Consider the following 20,482-nt stretch of genomic DNA (forward strand, 5'->3'; position numbering starts at 1 on the left):
CAGCTCAGAACCTGGAGCCTGTTTCAGATTCTGTGTCCCCCTCTCTCTCTTCTCCTTCCCCACTTGCACTCTCTCTCTCTCTCAAAAATAAACATTAAACAAATTTTTTTTAAAGAATCAGAATTAATGAAATTCAAATTTGCTATTAGATTCAAGATATTATTACCAGATAGTATATACTTATTAGAAATAATTAACAGGACACAAATATTTCTAAAGCTATTATTAAAATAGAAATAATCAGGCTTCTCTAAGTCTTGATTATCTTTTCCTTTCTTTTTCTTCTTTTTTCTTAAAAATAACAAAAAACCCTTGCTTTGCTTAGGCTGGTGACAAGAATGTTAATTTTAATTAATCCTTGCAATTAAGTATTAAAGCTATCCCTTGCCATCCCATAAGGCCCTAGGAAATAAATACATATATTTCTGGCACTATAATTTACTGGACTGGAGTTACTCAATTATTTGGAATACACATATACGTTGGTTTTAGCAATTTATTGAAAGAAAAAAAAAAAAACTTTCCAGGAATAGCTTGGTGTTACAATTTTCTGATCAAGTGAGGATCTTACACAGAAAACACCTTTGTTTCTATTCTTCTAAAACCCTTCTTAGTAGGTTTTCAATCCTTCCTGTCCACCTTAGGCCACAGAAGTGAGCACAGCTGAATCTTTCTTTTATAACTGGGTATGCTCTTGTCTCTGCTAACTTGATCTTATGTAGGTACAAAGATGCAGAAGTTATACAAAATTAAGCTGACTGGAAATGACCCCTGAGCATTTAAAAAAAATGTTAAAAAAGACAAGAAGTCAACCATAGAGAAACAAAAATCTCTCATATTTAGCCTGTGTGTTTGTGGGGCTGCTGAGTAAGAGGGGGTTGCTGGTTAAGGGAGTATCCTAATTAATTGATATTCTGCTGCTCTAGTAATACTAAAAATGGACTCATTTGTTCATTTGTCCAACAAGTATATACAGAATTTCCAGAATTCTCCCAGGTGTTTGAGATATACCAGTGGACAGACCAAACAAACAAACAAACAAACAAACAAAAACCAAAAAAACAAAACCAAAAAACTCCTACCCTCACGGAGCTGACATTCTAGCAGGGGAAGAATGAAGTATGGTGAGGGGAATCAGAGTTTAGAGGAACAGGAGGTACAGTTTTGAACGGGGCGGTCAGGGTAGGCCTTATTGAAAAGATGACATTAGGGCAAAGAAATGATGGAGATGAGACAGCATGGCAGGTAGCCATGGGGGCAGGACATGTAAGGCAGAGGGGACAGCAAAAGCAAAGGGCTAGGGGGAAGAGATACCAGGCCAGAGAGGTCAAAGGAGAGGGAGGGCAGGGGGAGGGCGGGGGGGGGGGGTCAGGATGGTAGGGACCGGGTGTGTGTGTAGGGGTGAGAGCGAGAGAAAGAGAAAACGTATGTATTAGAGGATAGTGTGATTGTTTTCCTCCCTTGACCTTGATTCCCCGTCAAGAATAGAAAAAGCCATTAGGCTGAAACATCACGGTAGTTTGGCCACAGATCAAAATAAAAATGCAATTATTAGAGTAGAGACAGTTTTGGATTTCACTTTTGGATTGCTGATCCGATTTTCAGGTGCTTTGACAATGTGGGACTATGAGATGAGACAATGTGGTTGCCTCTACCTTATGGTTGGGATAACAGAGCAAACTTATTAGTCGAAGCCAGACAGAAAATAACCCTTCTCATTCCTGGCAGCCAGACCAGTTTCCGGGAATCCTGATAAATCACATGAGCTTTTGCTTTTAAAGCTTACACGCAACTACATTAAGTTAAACTTCTTTCGCTCATTTAAAAAAAAAACAAACAGACGTAGGTTTAAACATAAATGAAGTGTGCCTGTCTGCGAAGTGAATAATTACCATGTACATGCGCAAAATCGTCAGATTCATGTGGATAGCCTAATTATACTTAAGACACAGATTTTTCAGAAAGGCGCTCTTCCTTGCTAAATGACTGTCAATATGAAAATACATGGCATTAGTTATTTCAGCTGAAGAATGTCAAGAACTGAATAATCAAGCATTAGGTTACAAAGTTTAAAAGTTAATACAGCCGCACAGAGTATTTGTATTAGTGCTTTAAGTAGCTAAATTAAATTGAAATGTGTCTCTTAAGCAGTCATTGAACAAGCAAGATGAGAAATAAATTGAGCTTCACTTAGGCCTTTATGGCATCTAACAACTGTCTGCCAACACACGGATCCTTTTCACTGTCGATTCAACACACATTTTGCAGACCTTGGGCCTGCAATTATTTCATTTCCTTTCTTGGAAATGTAATTTCCACTTACTTTTGGAGAATAAAAGACAGACAAAAGGAGGAAGGAGTTGCAGTATTTTCTGATTGAGATTATCTGTATAAAATGGTAAAGGGAAAAAAAAATCTATACGCGCACGCTGAAGCACATCTCAGCAACTAACCTGTCTCGGCCAAATTGCTTTTGTGTCTGGATATTGGTTCAAATGCAGCCAGACTGTTGATGTCAAATTAGGTGTTGAACAAATTTAATAGGGAAGATGAAGAATGAATATAGATCATCTTTTTGTTGGAAGAGTTCAAATGACCCCAGTCAAAAGAAAGGAAACACATGACCGCAGGAGAAAGTGTGCTTTTAATTAAACACAATGAAATGAGATAAAACTGTAAATCGGCAAAGAAGTCCATTCATTCCAAAACAGGGGGGGAGAAAAGTTAATCGTGCCCGGCGAGAGCAACACAAGACTGGAAGAAAATACCAGTTGGCAAAAACAGACCTAAATTGAATTTCCACTTCGTTTGTCCAGGCTTCGCCTTTTACACCAGGACAGGTACAGCTACAGAAAAGGGTTCTTTCTCTCCTGATGGGACAGGAAATCCGAGGTTTCAATTAACCACGATTACAATATTCGGCTGACCTGATCTGTCTCCCCTCTTCCTTTTCTTCAAGTGGCAAACCAGCTGACCGTCTGGCAAGAGAACCACGGCAAAACTAGAGGAATTCCGAGAAGAGCTTGCCTTTGCTGTGAGACACACCGCCCCTCCGCCGGGTCCGTCCGGAGCACACTAAACGGCAAGATTTACTCTCTGGCCGCTTTCAGAGCAAGTCTGCAGAGATCACTCTTTACACGGGATCTCTTCACTCTCGAGAGGGAACCATATTTAAGGCACACCGTTGACTGAGGACCAGAAAATAAGGTTCTAAAATGTCCCCTTCAAAGTACACGTGAAGAGGGTATCTACCACCTCCTGGAAGATCTAGCATCTTCCTCGACGGCTCAGAAATCATTAAGAGGGATGATCCAAGCACTTCATCCTGGAAGAATGATTAAGCTCCTTGTGACACCGAGTAATTCGTCAACTCTCTGTGCAGAAGAAGAACCGGGTTGCCAAACCAGTTGAGGGGAAGGGATTCTCTCGACACGTATCTGCTCTGGATCAGAATAAGACCTCTGAGCTAGGAGCCTAGAATCACAAGTTGGCTCGTCAAACGGAGGAAGGAGAGTGGTTACTGGCTAACTCAACCCAAATCTCTCTGAAGGGGAATAAAGCAAAGTAACACACAGTTAAGTCATCACAGATTCTTCTACACACTTACTTAGTAAAGAGCATCATTACTTACTGAAATGTGACCTTGGAACTTGTACATCCTTCCAATTTACACGAGCCTTCACCTGGCTCAGGTGTTGGGGGGGACGGACTGTTGAATTCTGCCTCCAGAGTTTTCTTGTTCAAGGCTGTTTTTGTTACACTGGATACAGAACCCAACACTGGCATGGATTTGGACTCTGAGGTGGCTAATATCCCGGTTGGACCTTAAAACCAAACACATACCTCAAGTTTAATAATTCTGTGCAACGCTTATTAATATGGTACTGAAAAACAGATTAGCCGAAAATCCCTCAGGAAGCGAGAGGCCAAGTTTTGTTTAAAATTTCGAGGGCATGCAGCAAAACGTTCCTATTAGGAGTTTGCTCTGCTTTCGTGGTACTACTGCTTTTCAGGGCACCAGGACCACGCTGAGAAATTATGTCCAGGCCTTTAAGAAAGCACAAAACCCCAGGCCAGGGTTCCCTCACTGACCAGAGTCCTTATTAATACCGGAATTGTGAAAACTCTTTTCTTCTCAGAGCATGGCTTTCTGACAGCCCTACTTGAACCATTTGGCCTCTCAAGAGTTAATTCTTCCCCAAACTCAGCTTTGCGTTTCAAACAGCAAATGGAACAATGTCAAAGGCTCTTTTTAAAAGGCTCATGGAGGCTTCTTAAGCATTAAACGGCTTTTATGAACATTTTTCATTTTAATGTGATTGAGAAGTAAGTGGATTTATTTCCTGTTAAAATACAGACACAGGATTCTAAAAATTAGGTGGCAAAGAGGTTGGCTGTTTACCTCTCGGATTCTTCTGCTCTTTGGGACAGGATTAAATGACTACAACAGTGCTTGCTCCTGAAATTACTGGCGTACCAATCCAAAACTCCCAGGCACCGGAGCAAAGTTCTCTCATTATCTGTTTTCTGCTCTCAGTTAGAAAGATACTATCCTAGCCAGCTTTTTTCAAAGCAAGATTCTAACATGTCTTTCTTGAAACCTCAAAAGAAATCTTTGTTAAGACAAGAAGATTTATGTATTAAGTCACAAATGTACAGATAAAATTAGAACTTCTAAAAATTAAGCTAGAGGACAACCTGCAAGGTGTCACTGAAAAGAGGGCAAAACTTGGGAGGGGTCTCATCTTCCCGAAGCCACGTCAGATCGTCTCCTAAAAGGGTGAGTGCTAGCAGGGACCATCCAAAACGCTAGCTGGTTTCTGGTCATTAACATTAGGCTCCGGAATTTTATTCTCACATTTACATACGAATTGAGTCTCAGGTATTCCAACAGTATAACCTATCAACTCCAAAAATGAAGTTCTGATTTGAAAAAACCCCCTAAAGAGTGGCTGCGAGACTGTTCCGCCATCCCGTTGCTGTACCTCTGATGGCCTCGCTCCTTGTGGGAGACACAGACCCCCTCTGGTCTCAGGGAAAGCCTCCGTTCCCAAAGCACTGGGTAGTCTGTCTTCCTCATTTATTTCCACTATACCATCTGGGCAGACAAGCTTGTGACGTTACTGAATACCCTGATTCAAGCTGTGACAAGCCTCCAGGTGCATGGGGATGTGCAAGTGAAGACAGAAGAGTGGCAAGATCAAGAAAGAGCCCCAAAATAAAAATACGAAGGTGAATTCGAGATTGGCTTCTGAGCCACTCTGTTCTGCCCTTGGGTAGTTGCTGACTACAACGCTAGACAGCTTTAAACGATCCGTCCTCGTAGGAAAGCAAGATCTGCTTCTGAATACCCCGATGCCTGCTGCTGCTTCTGCAAGTGAAGCCAGCTACAAACGATGGAGCGTGGGTGGGCTGGGCCACAGCTCCTGTTCTTTCTTACATATGGAAAAGAAATAAAGAAAAATACATAATGTTTAACGTTATTATTACGGCATCCTGTTTAAGCTGCCCAATGTTTTCCAAGAGGCACTTGCTGCCCTTTGAAATGTCAGCTTGGCAGGCCACGAGTCTTGAAAGTATCAGTTCGGTCTGATAAAAGAAACTCTAAAGAAAAGGGTGCATCACTGGTCCCTGAGGGAGAGACCAACTATGCTGGGATCCGAGGTCTGCAAAGCTCTGGCCGCCCCTGCCGCTCCCATGCTTCCTCTCTCCACTCTGGGACCTCACATTAGCTTTCCCGTAAGCCTTTGTGTACAGAAGGAAAGCTTCTCAAAAGATTCACACGTACCTGAAGCCATAAACCTATCAAATTCATCTCTGTAATGTGCTCCCACCGTGCAGCACGCAGCAAGCAGCTGTGCTAAGTTTAGCTTCTCGTTCCCTCTCTACAATCCCCTCCTGGATTTTCACTTTGTCATTCCACGACCCTTATACAGAGATGTATTTGGTAAATACCTCTTCCATTTTGATGCTAGAAAAACATCAGCACCATTTAAAAAAGAAAAAGGATGAGTTCTTTTCTAGATGATAGAGTTTGGAGGTTTGTTTCCTCTTCCCACTGGCGCTTTTGTTTTTGCTTTGGCTACTAGGGAGCTCAAAAGAAAATTTCTGCTCATTTCCAAGTCTCTCTCCTCAATAGGATTCCTCTCCACTCTGCCAATTACAGAGTTCTTGTTTTTCTATCCAAATACTGATGATTCCATTGACTATATGCCTTATTACAACATTCCTCAAGTGATACATTGAATATTTATATATTCGTGGAATAAAATAAGTAAAATGAAAGATTCTCACATGCCTATACAATGTGTTCCTACCTTTCTTTGTCCAGTCTTTGAAATATTCAAATTCCCATAGTGACTAAAATGAAAATGTTTGTCTCTCTCATTGAAAACTAACTTTGAAATAGTGCTGCACATTTGACTAAGTTCGTGAGTGAAGTAGGAATGCTTCCATGGGGACAAAATACAAAATGTAAATGACTGAAAACAAAAATTGGATCCACAAAGTCCTAAAAAATCATGATGGCTATTTGGAATACTTCAAGGATGAAATGTCAGAAGAAGTGATTGTCACAAAATGAATAACGATTCATGGTGGAGGCTGGTAAATGCTTATAAAGCAATTCTAAGAAAAAAAAAATCTCCTACGGCATCCTTTAATTTCCCTGAGAGGGGGTTGTTCTGGGGGCGGGGGGAGGGGGGGAGCGGGGAGAGAATTCTTGCAGGATATTAACAGCAGAATTTCCAGACCAAACTAAAAACTGAACGGCTGAATTTTTTTTTTAAGAGGAAAACAGATCTAATCTTTTTATAAGAAAGGTTTGGCTGGTATTTTATGCTGCTTCCAGTTCAAGGAACAAATTTACTAAATTGTTTGAGTAAAATCCCTACGTGGAAACTAGACCTTGATTATCAAAAACCCCAATCCTTCCTGTTCTAGCAACTTAAACTTGGTGAACATGACTCAGTGCAGATTTAAACTGTCACAATGGACCAAACAGAGTTGACTGAATGGAGTCTAAAAGGTTCAGCCCATTAGCCACGGTGGCTGGTTAATGCTACTTTGGGGTAGTTTTTCAAAGCCAGCCTCCTGGCCACAAGGGAAAAACCTCATACAGGTTTCTGCTAATTCCCGTGACCAAGCTGATGGAAAAAACCGGAAGACACACACAGTTAGCCTTGAGGTCTCACACGTGCGTACCGTGACGCAAACGCAGCCTGTGAGCTCCAGGCTCGCTCAGATGGTCGTTTCTAGTTGGTGACAGAGCCGAAATGCGTCGTCCACCCGCTTCGCAGGCAGAGACCGCAAACAGAACGGATCTGAAGGCTAAAAATGATGCTTGTGCATTTGTAACTGATGCGTCGTGACTACCCTTATTACTGACTCTCCTGCGCTGTCTCTGGGCCACGCGAGCTACTCGGCACTCCTCGTGTACTGACTGACGAACTTGATGCTTAGAGTCACACTATGGGGTGGCGCTTTTATTTCCCTCATTCCACAGATGAGGAAACCGAGGCACAGAGAAGTTGAGCAATTTACCGGCCAGCCGCTCGCCAACAGCAGAGCGAGGACCCCTTCCCGCTACGCTGTTGCCAAAGCCCATCCTGAATATCTTCGTACCGGGGTATCTTGCGTGAAGCAAGCCCGATCTCTAAAACCCTGATTACCTACAAACAGACAATGTACACACACACCAAGAAGCGAAAACACACCAGTTCTTACGGGATATCCGTAAGTACCTTTGCCCATCTGATACTTCTCACTCACATTAAAAACAATGTAATAATTATAAAAAGAGCACTTCGTGTTACAAAGAGGCTTAAAGGAGAATGTTTCCGAGAGGGAGGGTAGAGCTGCGGAGAATTCAAACCAGCTTACTACTGCTATCTGCTTCTGCTGTCACCTTTCTGCGACGCAAAATCCTCTCTAACTCAGTCTCACTGTTTTCAGTGGCAAGGGATTTTAAGCTTCTTGAACTAGTGGATTTGTTAAGTGTCCCCTAAAGTGAAAAAACAAAAACAAAAACAAAAACAAAAAGGTTAATGGCTTCATAACAATATACAGAAGAATACAAAAATCAAACCAGCAAAACATTACCAGAAATTGAACGGAATTAGGAAACGGAATGAATTTGTTGTATTCACGTATATTCTTTTTCTCGTGTGTGTATCTTCAACGACACACAGTGTTGGATCGTTTAAGAAGATGCTACTGAGGATGTAAGATGTCAGCTTTCACATCGAAAGAACAGGACGAGATGGGCTAACTAGGAAACTCGGCGGGGGGAGGTGCCCGCACATCGATGAGTAAGAGGCGGGTGTGTGTTGATCCATCGTGTGGAGAGAAGCACATATTGAACTCACCTGAGAAGGTTTTCTTGATACAGCAGCCACGAGCTGCTGAACCCGAATCCTTGCGGCCCTGAAAAAGTGTGGCTGAGTCTTCAGAATGGCCCTGGCTCCACAAGTGGTGGCAATGGTGTCGTGGCCGCCAGAGGAGGCACGTGGTGCTCTCCCGTGGCCTAGAGCCAAAGAAGCACTGCCCTGAGACACCTTGACTTCATTGTGAAAGAGGAGAGGTTATAACGACACAGGGAAGCAAGGAAGGGCCCGGCATCGCCATCCCACATTCCTAACAGAGGAGGCAGCGGAGATGTCACTCAGGGCCCAGAAGACGCCGAAGGAGACAAGAGATGCCGCGAAGCTGTGTGCCTGCTGAAATTGGTTCTGACCTCCAAGGCAGCAGAGAAAGACCCAGGAGGTGGTTCCCTGCCCCGGCTCCTCTGGGAGCCACGCTCCTGGGAAGCGTGCTACGGAGGGAGGACTATGGCTCTCTATGTCCCGTTCCCAGTCACGTGTTTGCACAGAGCACTGGGTGACATAATTCACACCTCGTGTGTAAGGATTCAGCACCGCACCCTTACCGGGGGCCCGTTTCCTTTCATAAGAAATGCCCTTCCTTAGCTGGGCCACGTGCTTGGCGGGAAAAAAAAGCCAGGAGGATCCACAATCTTTGCATCGGAACAGATCAGAACCTCAGGTCTGGCATGGCTCGCCAGGGCGGGTGGCAGCTTTTGCCCACCAAGGCCACCAACGGGGCTGGCCTTTGTCACCTCAGCCTTCATTCTGCTCCTGCCCCCTTCCAACTTCCTGAAGGATTCTAAGAACTCTACTGGCTAAAAACGGTTAACTCATGTTTCTTCTTTGGCCTATAAAACAAAAAAAGTAGCTTGTAAAATTAGGTAGGTACAAATCTCACATGATATAGGTTATTATGTTTTGTTTAGAAAGGTTTCTCCCCTAACTGGGTAAAGCCATTGAAAAGCAGCCTGATGGGGCTGGAGGGGAGTGACTTACAAGATGAGGAGATGTTACTCTTTCGCTATCAGCTGCCCAGCTAAGAGTAATGTGTAAAATACACATGTAAAATAAGGCTTATATTGTAATCAAGCATATGATACCTCCCCCCTCCCCAAGAAGTATCTCTTTCTGCTTTTCCTTTATTGCAAAAATTCACCTATAAATATACTCAAAGGAAAATCATGTTACATGGAACCCTGTAATAGCTTATTTTATAATTTAAAAAATTAGATGATGTGGTTTGTTTATTTCACAGTTAACAATGCAGAACCGCACCTACTCATGGAAGAGTTAAATAGTACAATAGGATCAATACCGACAAGGTAAAGAAAATAGAACAAAAGGCAACTAAGATAAATTTGAAAAAAAAACATATTAGAAAAACTATTCCCAAATCGTGCATTTACAAGTTTTAAAAACTTACCAGCTGTACATTTGTAAATAGATTACTTGAAAAATATAGGGCCATTAGTACTAAAATAACTCATGAAACTGTTACATCGTTAGAATGTCAAGAACAGTCTTTAATTTTCCCAGAGGCTGGAGTTAATTCAAGAAAAAGATACGTGTCGGGGCGCCTGGGTGGCTCAGTTGGTTAAGCATCCGACTTCAGCCCAGGTCATGATCTCACAGTCCGTGAGTTCGAGCCCCACATCAGGCTGTGTGCTGACAGCTTGGAGCCTAGAGCCTGCTTCAGATTCTGTGTCTCCCTCTCTCTCTGCCCTTCCCATGCTCATGCTGGCTCTGTCTCAAAAATAAATAAAAACATTAAAAAAAATTTAAAAAAAAAAGAAAAAGAAAAAGATATGTGACTGTGTACATATATGCACACATACACCTTGCAAGGATATCTTTTAAGGAAGAATTTCTCTCTCACAATATTCTCTCTTTTTTATTTGGATAACAGCATTAATCCCCCAAATTCTGTGGTGAGCTACCCTCTCATCACACCTGATACTCAAAGGTTCTGTTTTCCAAGTTCTAATCTTTGAATCTCAAAACTTTTTTCTCCATCCACTGACTGATGTGACTGACTCAGCTAGTATGGGAGTGAACTTGAAAAATGCAGACACTTGGGGAGGAAAGAAAGATGTCTACATGATTCTCAACTGGAATGACCAAGGAGCTCAGCTAATAAAGTACCAAGACTGTCTAAATTATCTATTTATGTTATTATCATAAAGTCTGAGAATCAGAAATTAACTTAGATACCATATGGTACACAGAATTCCTCCCACTTTACAGAAAAGAGAATTCAAACTCAGTGAGCCTTGGGGTTTGGGCCAGGCCCCACAGTAAGTCAGTGATAGGGCTGGACTTGAACGCAGGTCTTCTGATTCCCAAGCCAGCATTCAATCCTAGTCCCCATGTTGGTTAAACGTTCATAACACTGACTTATCTAAGTGTTGGTTGGCAAAATCAACTATCCAATAATTCCTGGGTACTCTGAAAAACTGAAAAGTGCCTGGGAAAAACCTGAAAGAGAATTTCTTAGAAGTTGTTCTTGTTTAGGGGCACCTGGGTGGCTCAGCTGGTTGAGTGTCCGACTCTTGATTTTGGCTCAGGTCATGATCTCACAGTTTGTGAGTTCAAGCCCCACGTCGGGCTCTGAGCTGGCAGTGCGGAGCCTGCTTGGGATTCTCTGTCTCCCTCTCTTTCTGCCCCTCCCCTGCTTGCCTTCTCTCTCTCAAAAATCAATAAACATTAAAAAAGTTGTTTTTGTTTGATTTAGAGACAACTGAACTTGAAAGAGACTTTTAGATCAATCTGTATGGATTTATTCTTCAGACATCGCTGTGTCCACTGAGAGTGACGTCCACATGACTGGGGTGACTTGACAGGTTTCCAAAACCTCCAAATAACCTTGTGTGACTAGGAGAAGTAAACCATAGATTTTTCTTTTTAATCTACAACTTTTAAAAGTTCAGTGTCAACGGGCTTGGAGAAATAAGTTCAGTCCACACTGAGACTGTAGCAATTGACTTGGGAAGTGTCCACATCCAAACAGAGTGAGATTTTCCAAATCCCAAACCAGACATGTGTTTCCTACTCATGTGCTTTCAGCAAAAGGCCAAATCTCTTAAGGACATTTAAGGACATCTCTTATGATGTCCCTCCAACTCAGGTCACATCTGATTTCAGCAAAAACACCAGTTTATTCCTGGTTTCTGTTCTACAGAACTGAACATGGCATGTTCCTTGGTTTCTTGGTCTCTCGTAACAGGTACTGGCTCTCACTGCAGTGCCAGTGGGCACGCTTTCCACGCTCTTTCCACGTTTGCTTCTCACGTGCCACAACCGTGAGGCAGGGTCATATGCGCTGCTGGGTCTGTGCTGCTGGGTACTAACTCTGATAAGCCCAATAGCCTACACACCAGCAAGAAGCACCAATAAAGCCCTACCTGAAGGGGGCTTGCTTTCTCTCTCTCTTATAAGAAGTTGTAAGCTTTCTCGGCCCCAAGTGACAAGGGGTTATAAATCCTCCGTCAAAGGGAACCTCCATGGGGGTAACTGGAGAGTTGCCATTTGGCAAAGAAGAGTAGGGGAGAAAAGTGAGTTCCACTTTTTAAAAACAATTAATGCAAAGAAAGAGCATTGCCAGGGGGCGCCTGGGTGGCTCAGTCAGTTAAGCATCCCCAGACTTCAGCTCGGGTCATGATCTCACGGTCTGTGAGTTTGAGCCCGCATTGGGCTCTGTGCTGATGGCTCAGAGCCTGGAGCCTGCTTCAGATTCTGTGTCTCCCTCTCTCTCTCTATGCCCCTCCCCACTCATACTCTGTCTCTCTCTCTCTCAAAAATAAATAAACATTAAAAAAAAGAAAAAAAGAAAGAAAGAACACTGCCAGAATTAACAGCTATTAGTGGCACATTAATGCCAGATCCAGTAGAGAAATCTAATGATCCATCCAGAGCATGAAGGATGGGGGTAACTTGCAGAAAAGAAAGAGGTTTTTGACAATTTTTATAATTTGTAAATTATTTCCCAAAAACCTATCCTGCAAATTTCTCTCCTTGAAGCGGCACAAAATTATAGTGAATATGACTGTATAGTGAACATGATCTTTGAGAGCAACGCTATAATTTAGTAAACTTGCTACTATCTAGCATTATCAGGAGTGGGATATCTTAGCTCATCAAATATCATCTGTATCTTAGACAGATGTCTGATGTTTTCAGATAAACCTGATTTTTAAATAGTCAACCTCAGTGTAGTTTACTCTTTCACTGATGATCAGAACTCTATTCTAGGGCATCTTCATGAACAGGAATTAGCATTCTAATGCAGAGACAACAAAAGGGCCTAGCGTAGGGAGTTCTCGCTGGATAACAAGATTTTCTCGATAAAGAATCCGCTGGATAATAACCACGCTACTTTTTCAATGGGTTTAACACTTCACTCCGTAGGCGGAACACCACTGTGAGGGAGGCTGTACCTCTCTTCAGTACGAATGCCACTCACCTAAAAGTAAAGCAGACTAATTAAGCCATTCTCGGTTAAGTCTGCTGTTTCAAGCTTGATGAAAATAATTCTGTTTACCACAATTATGTGGATGTCTCCACGCAATGCGTAATTAGCACAGTAACAACACACACGGGAATATTAGTTCTGTATCCCCGCCCCCACGTTTGTTGACTTACTGTGCATAATAACCGGGATTGAGACTGTAACAGGATCTGAGAATAGAGCCCTTAGTATCTGACAACATTTTCGGAGTGAGGCGTTCCTCTCTGACAGCAAGTGCCCGACAGGGCAGCGCTCTTGTGTTCTGCTGGCGCAAGCTCATACGCTTCGGAAAGAAGAAAACTGGCTGGAGACGGGCATTAGGCCTGTTCTCCAATGGACGGGAGTTGCTTGTAGAAAATGAAGTTGGTAGCATAAAGAAAGGGACTTTTATTCTATTCTCCAATTTATCACCAGATAATTTTTTAAACTGTGAGGAAAAGCAGACTGCGACCCTGATCATAGCATATGTGGATATTTGGGTAGGAGCTCAGATGTACATTTTGGCACCAAAGGTTCCACATTCAGGCCCTCAAATCAAGCACTATCCATGCAAGAGTCTCTACTGTGTTTCCATTATGACCCGGCATGCCCTGGTCCTTAGATCTGGTCACTTCATCTTGAAGCTGTCAAGCAAGGACTGGAGGGCAAGAACAGGAAATAATGATTCCGGTGCAAGTGCAACCATTCTTCTAGAACAGAAACAGCAGAGTAGTGACACATAACAAACATTAACATGCCCGAGGGAGGCGTCCACAGAGCAATCAAGCGAGCTATCAAAAAGAACTGAGGGTTATGGCAAATGAAAATGAAACGCATCACAACCAATTATTCAGAGAAATAGATTACAAAAATATTCTCCTTTCATTGTCCCATGAACTAAAAATAATAAAACCAAAGGTCTATTCTTACCAGTATTCCTTTTAGCTCATTCACTGCACTCTCAGAGCCTTTTGAAGATTCTGGCTACAATTTTAAAAAGAAAGCACAATTAATAATTCAGTTTTAAAAGTCTAAACCGAGATTTTTACGGGGCAAAGTGTTGGCAACTTATATGGACTACTGGGGTTTTTTTGTTGTTTTTTTTTTAAGTGAGGTCTATGTCTTACGGTTAGGAAAAAAGATTAGACATGTTAGTGTTCCCAAGTGGCAGTTAAACAGACAATTAGGAGAAACAGTCAAGGCATAAGGACTCGAGCTAGCATCTTCTAAATGCCATTTTGTTACTTCCTGTCGTCACCACACAGAGAAAAGATTTCGATTCCAAAGATTCAATTTCAAAGTATTCAGAACTTTTTACACGGAACCGTTCTCCACTCGCGTCGCCGGGCCTCTAAGAGCGAGCGACGACCAGGAAGGCAGCAGCACAGAGCAGGAAGCAAGCGACAGGGCAGAAACCTCTCTCAGCTCCGACAGCTCCAGGCAGAGGCCGCGGGGCCTGCTGCGGGGATCTCAGGACGGAGCCAGGGGCAGGGGTCGGCCAAGAACCGGGCTTCAGGGGAGAACGTTAGCATCACCGGCTACCGAAGCGGTTAGAAAGCTCAGAGGGCTTCTCTTCTGGCCACACCGTGAACACAGCGATTTGAAATGCAGTTCTGGGTAATGTCTGCCCGCCCCTCACTCCCTCACAGTCTCCGTGGATCCCTCCACTAATTCACCGGAGGGAAAATCTAGCATGAGGTTTTCAAAGAAAGACCCGTGATCTCCTCCCCTGTCCCACTTCCTTCCACAGGGGACGGAGATGAAGAGAAAGCCTGCGGGGGACTCCCTGGCCTCTGGTTCCTGGAAAAGAGGCAAAGCTAATTTCTCTCGCATCAAGAAATGGGAAGTGATTAACAGCGACCTATAACCCTTTCCTCTCAAAAGTTATTGAAAGAATAAGATCCTGTTCCAATTTGTTAAAGGTGGACAGTGAGAGGGAAAGAGGGAGTGGGGAGGGAGAGGTAGAAAGGGGAGGATGGGGGGGGGGAAGGGAGGGAGAGAGAGGTTTGCTGCTCATGTACGGATTAGACCAAGACATTCAACTTTCGCAGCCTGCGCTTTCTGGGAAATACGCATGCCACCAGCGCCAGTCCTAAGTGCCAGTCAGAAGCTCTAAGACACTAATTATAACCACAACGGTATCAACAACAAATGTCAAGGAATTTAGAAAAGATGCAGTTAAATTAGTATTCTTAAGGCAGGCTTGACTTCTGCAGGTAAACTGTTCGGGTGATGACGGCTGAACAAGCGCCCGGGGCTACGTGCCACTCGGGCGCCCTGGGCGAAGGCAGGAGCCTGGGCGAGCCTGGCCAGAGCACTCTCATAGCTCGTGACCTTGCAGGAAAGCACTGAGGCCCTGGGGGTGGGGGTGGGGGTGGGGGTGTCTGGAGGCGCATGCAGTGGCTTGTTTCCAGGGTTACTGACCAGGTCATTCAGCACTACATCTACGTGATTTAAGGATTACCGGCGGAAAACCCAGTCGTCCACTGATCTTGAGCAGTTGTTCTCCAGTTTGAACTGACATTAACTAATGTGTAACTGTTGGAAGAGGCAGGGCAGGAAAGAAGAAGGACAAAGTGATACTCTGAGAACGAAGGGACATCCGCAACAGCGACGGCTTAGGATTTAACACGTTCTCGACGTTTTTCTCTCTACACTAATTTTGTTTCTTTAGGATGCCGTGTTTTCCTCTAGTCCGTTTGGTTTAGCTTATTCTTTTCAAAATAGTTGTGACTTGAAAGTCTCAAATATGACTTCGTTTCAAAGATTCCCCTTAGAGCCCCCACTCTCAAGTGGTTCCACGCTTCGGTCCGTGTGAGCCCGACAACAGTCCCGTGGGTCGGAGAGGGCCGGGGCTCCGCCCGTTCCGGGGAGAGTTGGGCCTGGGAAGCAGGGGAGAGGGCCCGGCCCCACCTCCAGCAACGGGAGGCTCCACACACCAGACACCAGCGCTCAACACTCGTGCCAGACTGTCTACACCCTATCCCTTACCTGGAGAACGGCTCCCAGAGCACAGCACAGACCGGCACTCCACGCGGCTGGCCAAAGCTTCCATTTCACTGGACGGGAATCTACTCTCCTGGTGGGGTATTTTGCCCTCTTTCCATCCCCCTTTCTGTGGACAGCCCGGGGCACGACAACCCCCGCCTTGCCCGGCTACCTCGCCTGCCTGTGACCAAGTGGCAACTACTAAGGCCAGCAGAATTTGCACCCAACAGTCGTGCTCCTTGGGGACACTGAAGCAGGTGAACGGGGGCATCCGTGAGAGTCAGAAAGAGCCTTAAAGTTTGGTTTAAAAGAAGAAGAAGAAAGAGGACCAACCTGATGATGCTTTTTTACAGGTAGGAAACGAAAAAACATTTCTCAAGACAAACACCAAAAACTCTGTTCTTGGGTCTGTTTAAATGGGACACACCTACAAAGAGACAGAGGCACTGAACTAGATTCTAGGTGCTTCCATAGACCTTGGCGCTCACTGTGGTCTAGTTTGGAAGACGGCTGGTGATAGATACACACAAAATTTTTTCCTCACACTGTCCTGGAACAGGTTTGTAAAATTAGTAAAAACAATCCTATGAACCTCACCATTTTTCAGAAGTCGGCTTAGGTCTGTTCTGACATCATCATGTGATGCCACCTGCCCACCCAGCCCTCCTCCACTTCACACTCAAACGGAAGCCTCAGGAAGGCAAGGATTTTTGTCTCCTTTGTTTTCTGCTTTATCTCCAGTGCCTGAAACTGTTCAGCACTGAGTATCCTGGCACGGAGCAGATACTCAATAAATACTTGTTGAATTACACAAAAGAACCAGGAATTAAAGAAAAGAAAGGGTGTAATAATTATTTGTTTGGCATAACCGTTCAGATCAAGCAGAGGAGGGCACCCTGCTTAAGTAATCTCTACAACCAGTGTGGAGCTCGAACTCACAACCCTGAGATCAACAGTCACTTGCTCTACTGACTGAGCCAGCCAGGTGCCCCCACTTTCTGTCTACAGAGATTTAGGTCAACGGTGGCTCAGAGTTCTCCTGAAATGTGTTTGTAGAAAAGTAAAGCTTTTACGACACATCAGTCTCATCCCAAGATTTCACAGTCAGTCCTGATGCGGCTTTCATCAAACTTGGAACTTGTACACTTGTGAAAGGAAACATCACGGGAGGGGAAGAATTAGTCATTCCGTACCTTTGCCTTGGGTCTAGCTGTCTGATTCACTGGCCTAAGATGAACTCCCTTTTTAATTCTATCCATCATCTCTTCCACGGCTTGCCTCTTCAGATCCGTGACTTCTTCGGCTATCAAAGAACACACATGTAAATCATCTTATGTTACAGGAAAACAGCTACTTGCTATTTTTGGTGACTTAGGAAACCTGCACGTTGTAATTAACCACAGTGCTTTTTCAGACCAAATCACAAAACATCACGTAACAATTTACAGAGGTTAGCAGCTACCAGGTAGCCACACTTTTTTTTTTAATTAAAAAAAATCCTATAATAAAAGATCTGTTTCTTAGAAATACAGTTCTAAAATCTGAGGTCTAATTTGTAGCCTGGAAGTCAATATTGGCTCATCTCTGTTAAATAAGTGAACAGAATTTGGTTCCATTTGTCAGCATAATGATAGACTTGCATTTCTCCAGCTTTGTACCCCAAATAATCATTCATCTTTGCCTCCGTGATGTTTTTAGAACTTATAACATCCTATGTCAAAGGAATCAGCCCAAAGAAGGAATAACTATCAAAAAGCCCATTTGAAAATAAAAGATAAAAGAGATCTGTTAACTTGCCACAGTCAGAAGATGAATAGCAAATAGGTGAAATCTATTTTTAAATTGCCATCTTTTATTTAGGAATCACAACGGAAGGAAACATTCACACAACCCTTTTTCAAGTCTTTTAAAACTGTCAGTGTTAAAAGAAAACACACACCCAGAAATGATTGCAATTAAGTAATTAAATTTGATTTTAAAAATTTCAACTGTCTATTGTCTAACCTTTGCACGATTTTGCTACAAAAACAATGAAGCTGCTGAAATATGCATCAATTAGATGAATATAGCTGAGGTGGGCTTAACGCTATTGATTAGAATCATGAAATCTGTCTCTTGCACAACAGCTTGACCAAAGAAGGCACTGAATCACGTTTGGAACATTTATCACCATTAATGCCATTGTAGATCTTGTGTTTACACCCGCCTCATTCACTGCAACCGATATATTTAAGTTTAAATACCTCATAAAGACCTTCCACTTGGGCTCTCTGGAACACTCCACAGTGTGGGGCATATGGTAGGCACTCAGCAGGTCTCTACCTGCTGAATGACTTATTCAAGTTTTGGCTTTACATGGCTATTAATATTTTTGCTATTTGAGCAGGAATAACCAAATCCCAAAGGACAACTTGTAAATGGAGGCCATCATAACAATGACCCCAAGCCAATGGACAGGAGTGTTGGGCTTTGCACTAATGAGGCCTACGTTATGGCTTCCTTTTCTGCCACATGGCCTTCACGCTAACACAGAGTAGCTACTCCTTGTACGTCGTGCCTAGGGGAGCAACTAGATGAATCCAGAAGGTTCTACCATCCTCACCTCAGCAGCACCTCAGTGACAGGATCACTGCTCTATTCATCAAACAACCTAGGTCTTCTGGTACAGTCCTGACTTCAGATAGGGTCCTGTCATCTCCACAGGCCACTGAAATGCTGGGAATGAAAAGTTCTCAATACCCAAATAGCATTTTTCAGATCCAGATGGCAAGGAAGCACCCTTCACCAGGCAACATGGGAAACATGGCAACAAAGCCAATAAATGAAAGAAGGCAAGACTGTGGGCTGATCAACTGTATGCCTTTAAGTAGCATTTTCTCGGGCAGCTTCTGCTGACGGCTCCCCAATCAACAAGGGGACAGATAAGAATATTACTCGGGATAGAGATTTACTCCTTCATTCATTCATTCACTCACTCACTCATTCGGTATCTGAATACCCATTATGCACCATGCGGTGCCTTGGCTGACCCTATTCAAAGTCAGGGGAGACACAAACCCAGGTCTGCCATTCGAGCACCTGGTATGGGTATGGAAGTTATTCCTTGGAATTTTTTTTTTTTAATCCTAAAAAAAACCATTTGATTTTCAGAAAGCCTGCCATTTGGAGTGAGCCTTAAGAAGAGCTGCATGGCAACAGGAACACTGCCGACAAACAGATTAGCACTCTGTAAGGAATGACTGAAACCCAATTAAATGCACCATACAAAAACTAATTAAGGCAGACAGATGGAGAATTATGGTCAACACCATTCAAATCTGCTGCAGCATCTAACATAACAGGAATTTAAAGTAGTTTCTTATTTTTGCTTGCCAGAATCATAGTGATAATTCAGAGAAGTACCACTATCTGGATTGTGTACAGATTATAAACCAGGCTTTAATTTCTTAGTCTTTTTCAAAGGTAAAGGCTTAATTGGTCTTAAGAAAAAGAAATCACTCTTATCAGATCCCCTACGCGGGCACAATACAAGGGCAACGCTAGGTTAGCTACACAAGCTTTCTCTCTCACCGACCCTGTTTTTGAACTAGCAAAAAGCAATCTATACGAACTTCTCAACTATTAAGCAGTTCTAATAAATCTGCAAGAATCACCTACAGAGAGCTCATGGCATGTTTTGTAATTCTTTCTGCCATCCCGCAGTTGGTAATTGTCTCACAAAAGCATGTAATCAGAAGGACAATAGAAATATGCAGGATGCTGGAGATTAAAGAAAAGGGACCAATGAAGACAACAGGTCTAATGTCACCGAACTGCCACAGGAAAATCAAATCAAATGTTCTTTGAGTTAGTGCTTCGAGGTCAGTCTTGGATCAGAAAGCTACATGTAATTAATTGAGGCTTAAAGTTTAAGACCCACTTGAAAAATAAGTTCGTTCCTCAAAGAAAAGACCCACAGACAAAACCATCACCTTGTTGCTCAATAAAACCTTTTGTTATTACCTACAAGAAAGGAAAATGATTTTTTTTAAATTCCACAGGATTACTTTTCTCTTTCACTAACATTTTCTAAAAGGCATTTAAAAAGAATCTTATGCCACCACGATGGACAAAATTTCTAAACAACGCATCATGGTTGAATGAGTTTGAATGTGACGTAAGGTCATAAAGTTAAGGATATTCCCTTAACTACAGTGATTACAAGAGCCTCCCGAATGAGGACTACTACCCCTCAAAGGGTAGCTGGAACCTTGTCCTTTTTTTTGTTTGTTTTTTTAAGCTAATATTTTGAGTACTTTCTATATGCTCGGTACTACTCTAAATCCTTTACATGTTAGGAGACTCGTTAATTCTCACAAGCACCCTATGAAATAGGAACTACGATTTTCTCCATTCAGCAGGTTAGCAAACTGAGGTAAGACAATACCAACATATTAATGACCTAAATATATGACAAAACAGCAAGCATACCTCTGAAATCTCAGAACTTGTTCAATAAATGCATTCTTATCAAAATTAGAGTTATTAACTTCAAAGTTTGTTATTTCTTATATTTGACCTAAAAACTACTTCTAGAATATTCCACAGACCTTCCCCTACAATCTTTTTTTTAACGTTTATTTATTTTTGAGACAGAGAGAGACAGAGC

General features: G+C 42.9%; 1 protein-coding gene across 5 annotated transcripts in view; it reads right to left on the reverse strand.

Moving 5' to 3' along the window:
• The window catches only part of SHTN1 (shootin 1), a 100,427-nt gene that overhangs the window by 13,319 nt on the left and 66,626 nt on the right, over window positions 1–20,482 (reverse strand). Inside the window, exons 13-17 of one of the 5 annotated variants that reach the window (XM_042959988.1) lie at window positions 17,028–17,137; window positions 13,777–13,830; window positions 7,882–8,002; window positions 3,632–3,824; window positions 2,627–3,325 (exon numbers count right to left, since the gene is read on the reverse strand). In XM_042959988.1, the coding sequence (XP_042815922.1) occupies window positions 3,298–3,325; window positions 3,632–3,824; window positions 7,882–8,002; window positions 13,777–13,830; window positions 17,028–17,137 (506 nt within the window). In that variant the 3' untranslated portion in view covers window positions 2,627–3,297. Of the gene's footprint in view, window positions 1–2,626; window positions 3,326–3,482; window positions 3,545–3,631; window positions 3,825–7,881; window positions 8,003–12,210; window positions 13,505–13,776; window positions 13,831–17,027; window positions 17,138–20,482 lie in introns of those variants that run through there. The other 4 variants (XM_042959987.1, XM_042959986.1, XM_042959989.1 and 1 more) reach the window with 4 other exon arrangements.

The sequence above is a fragment of the Panthera tigris genome, chromosome D2 (assembly GCF_018350195.1).
Source record: "Panthera tigris isolate Pti1 chromosome D2, P.tigris_Pti1_mat1.1, whole genome shotgun sequence".
In the NCBI taxonomy this organism is placed as follows: Eukaryota; Metazoa; Chordata; class Mammalia; order Carnivora; family Felidae; genus Panthera; species Panthera tigris.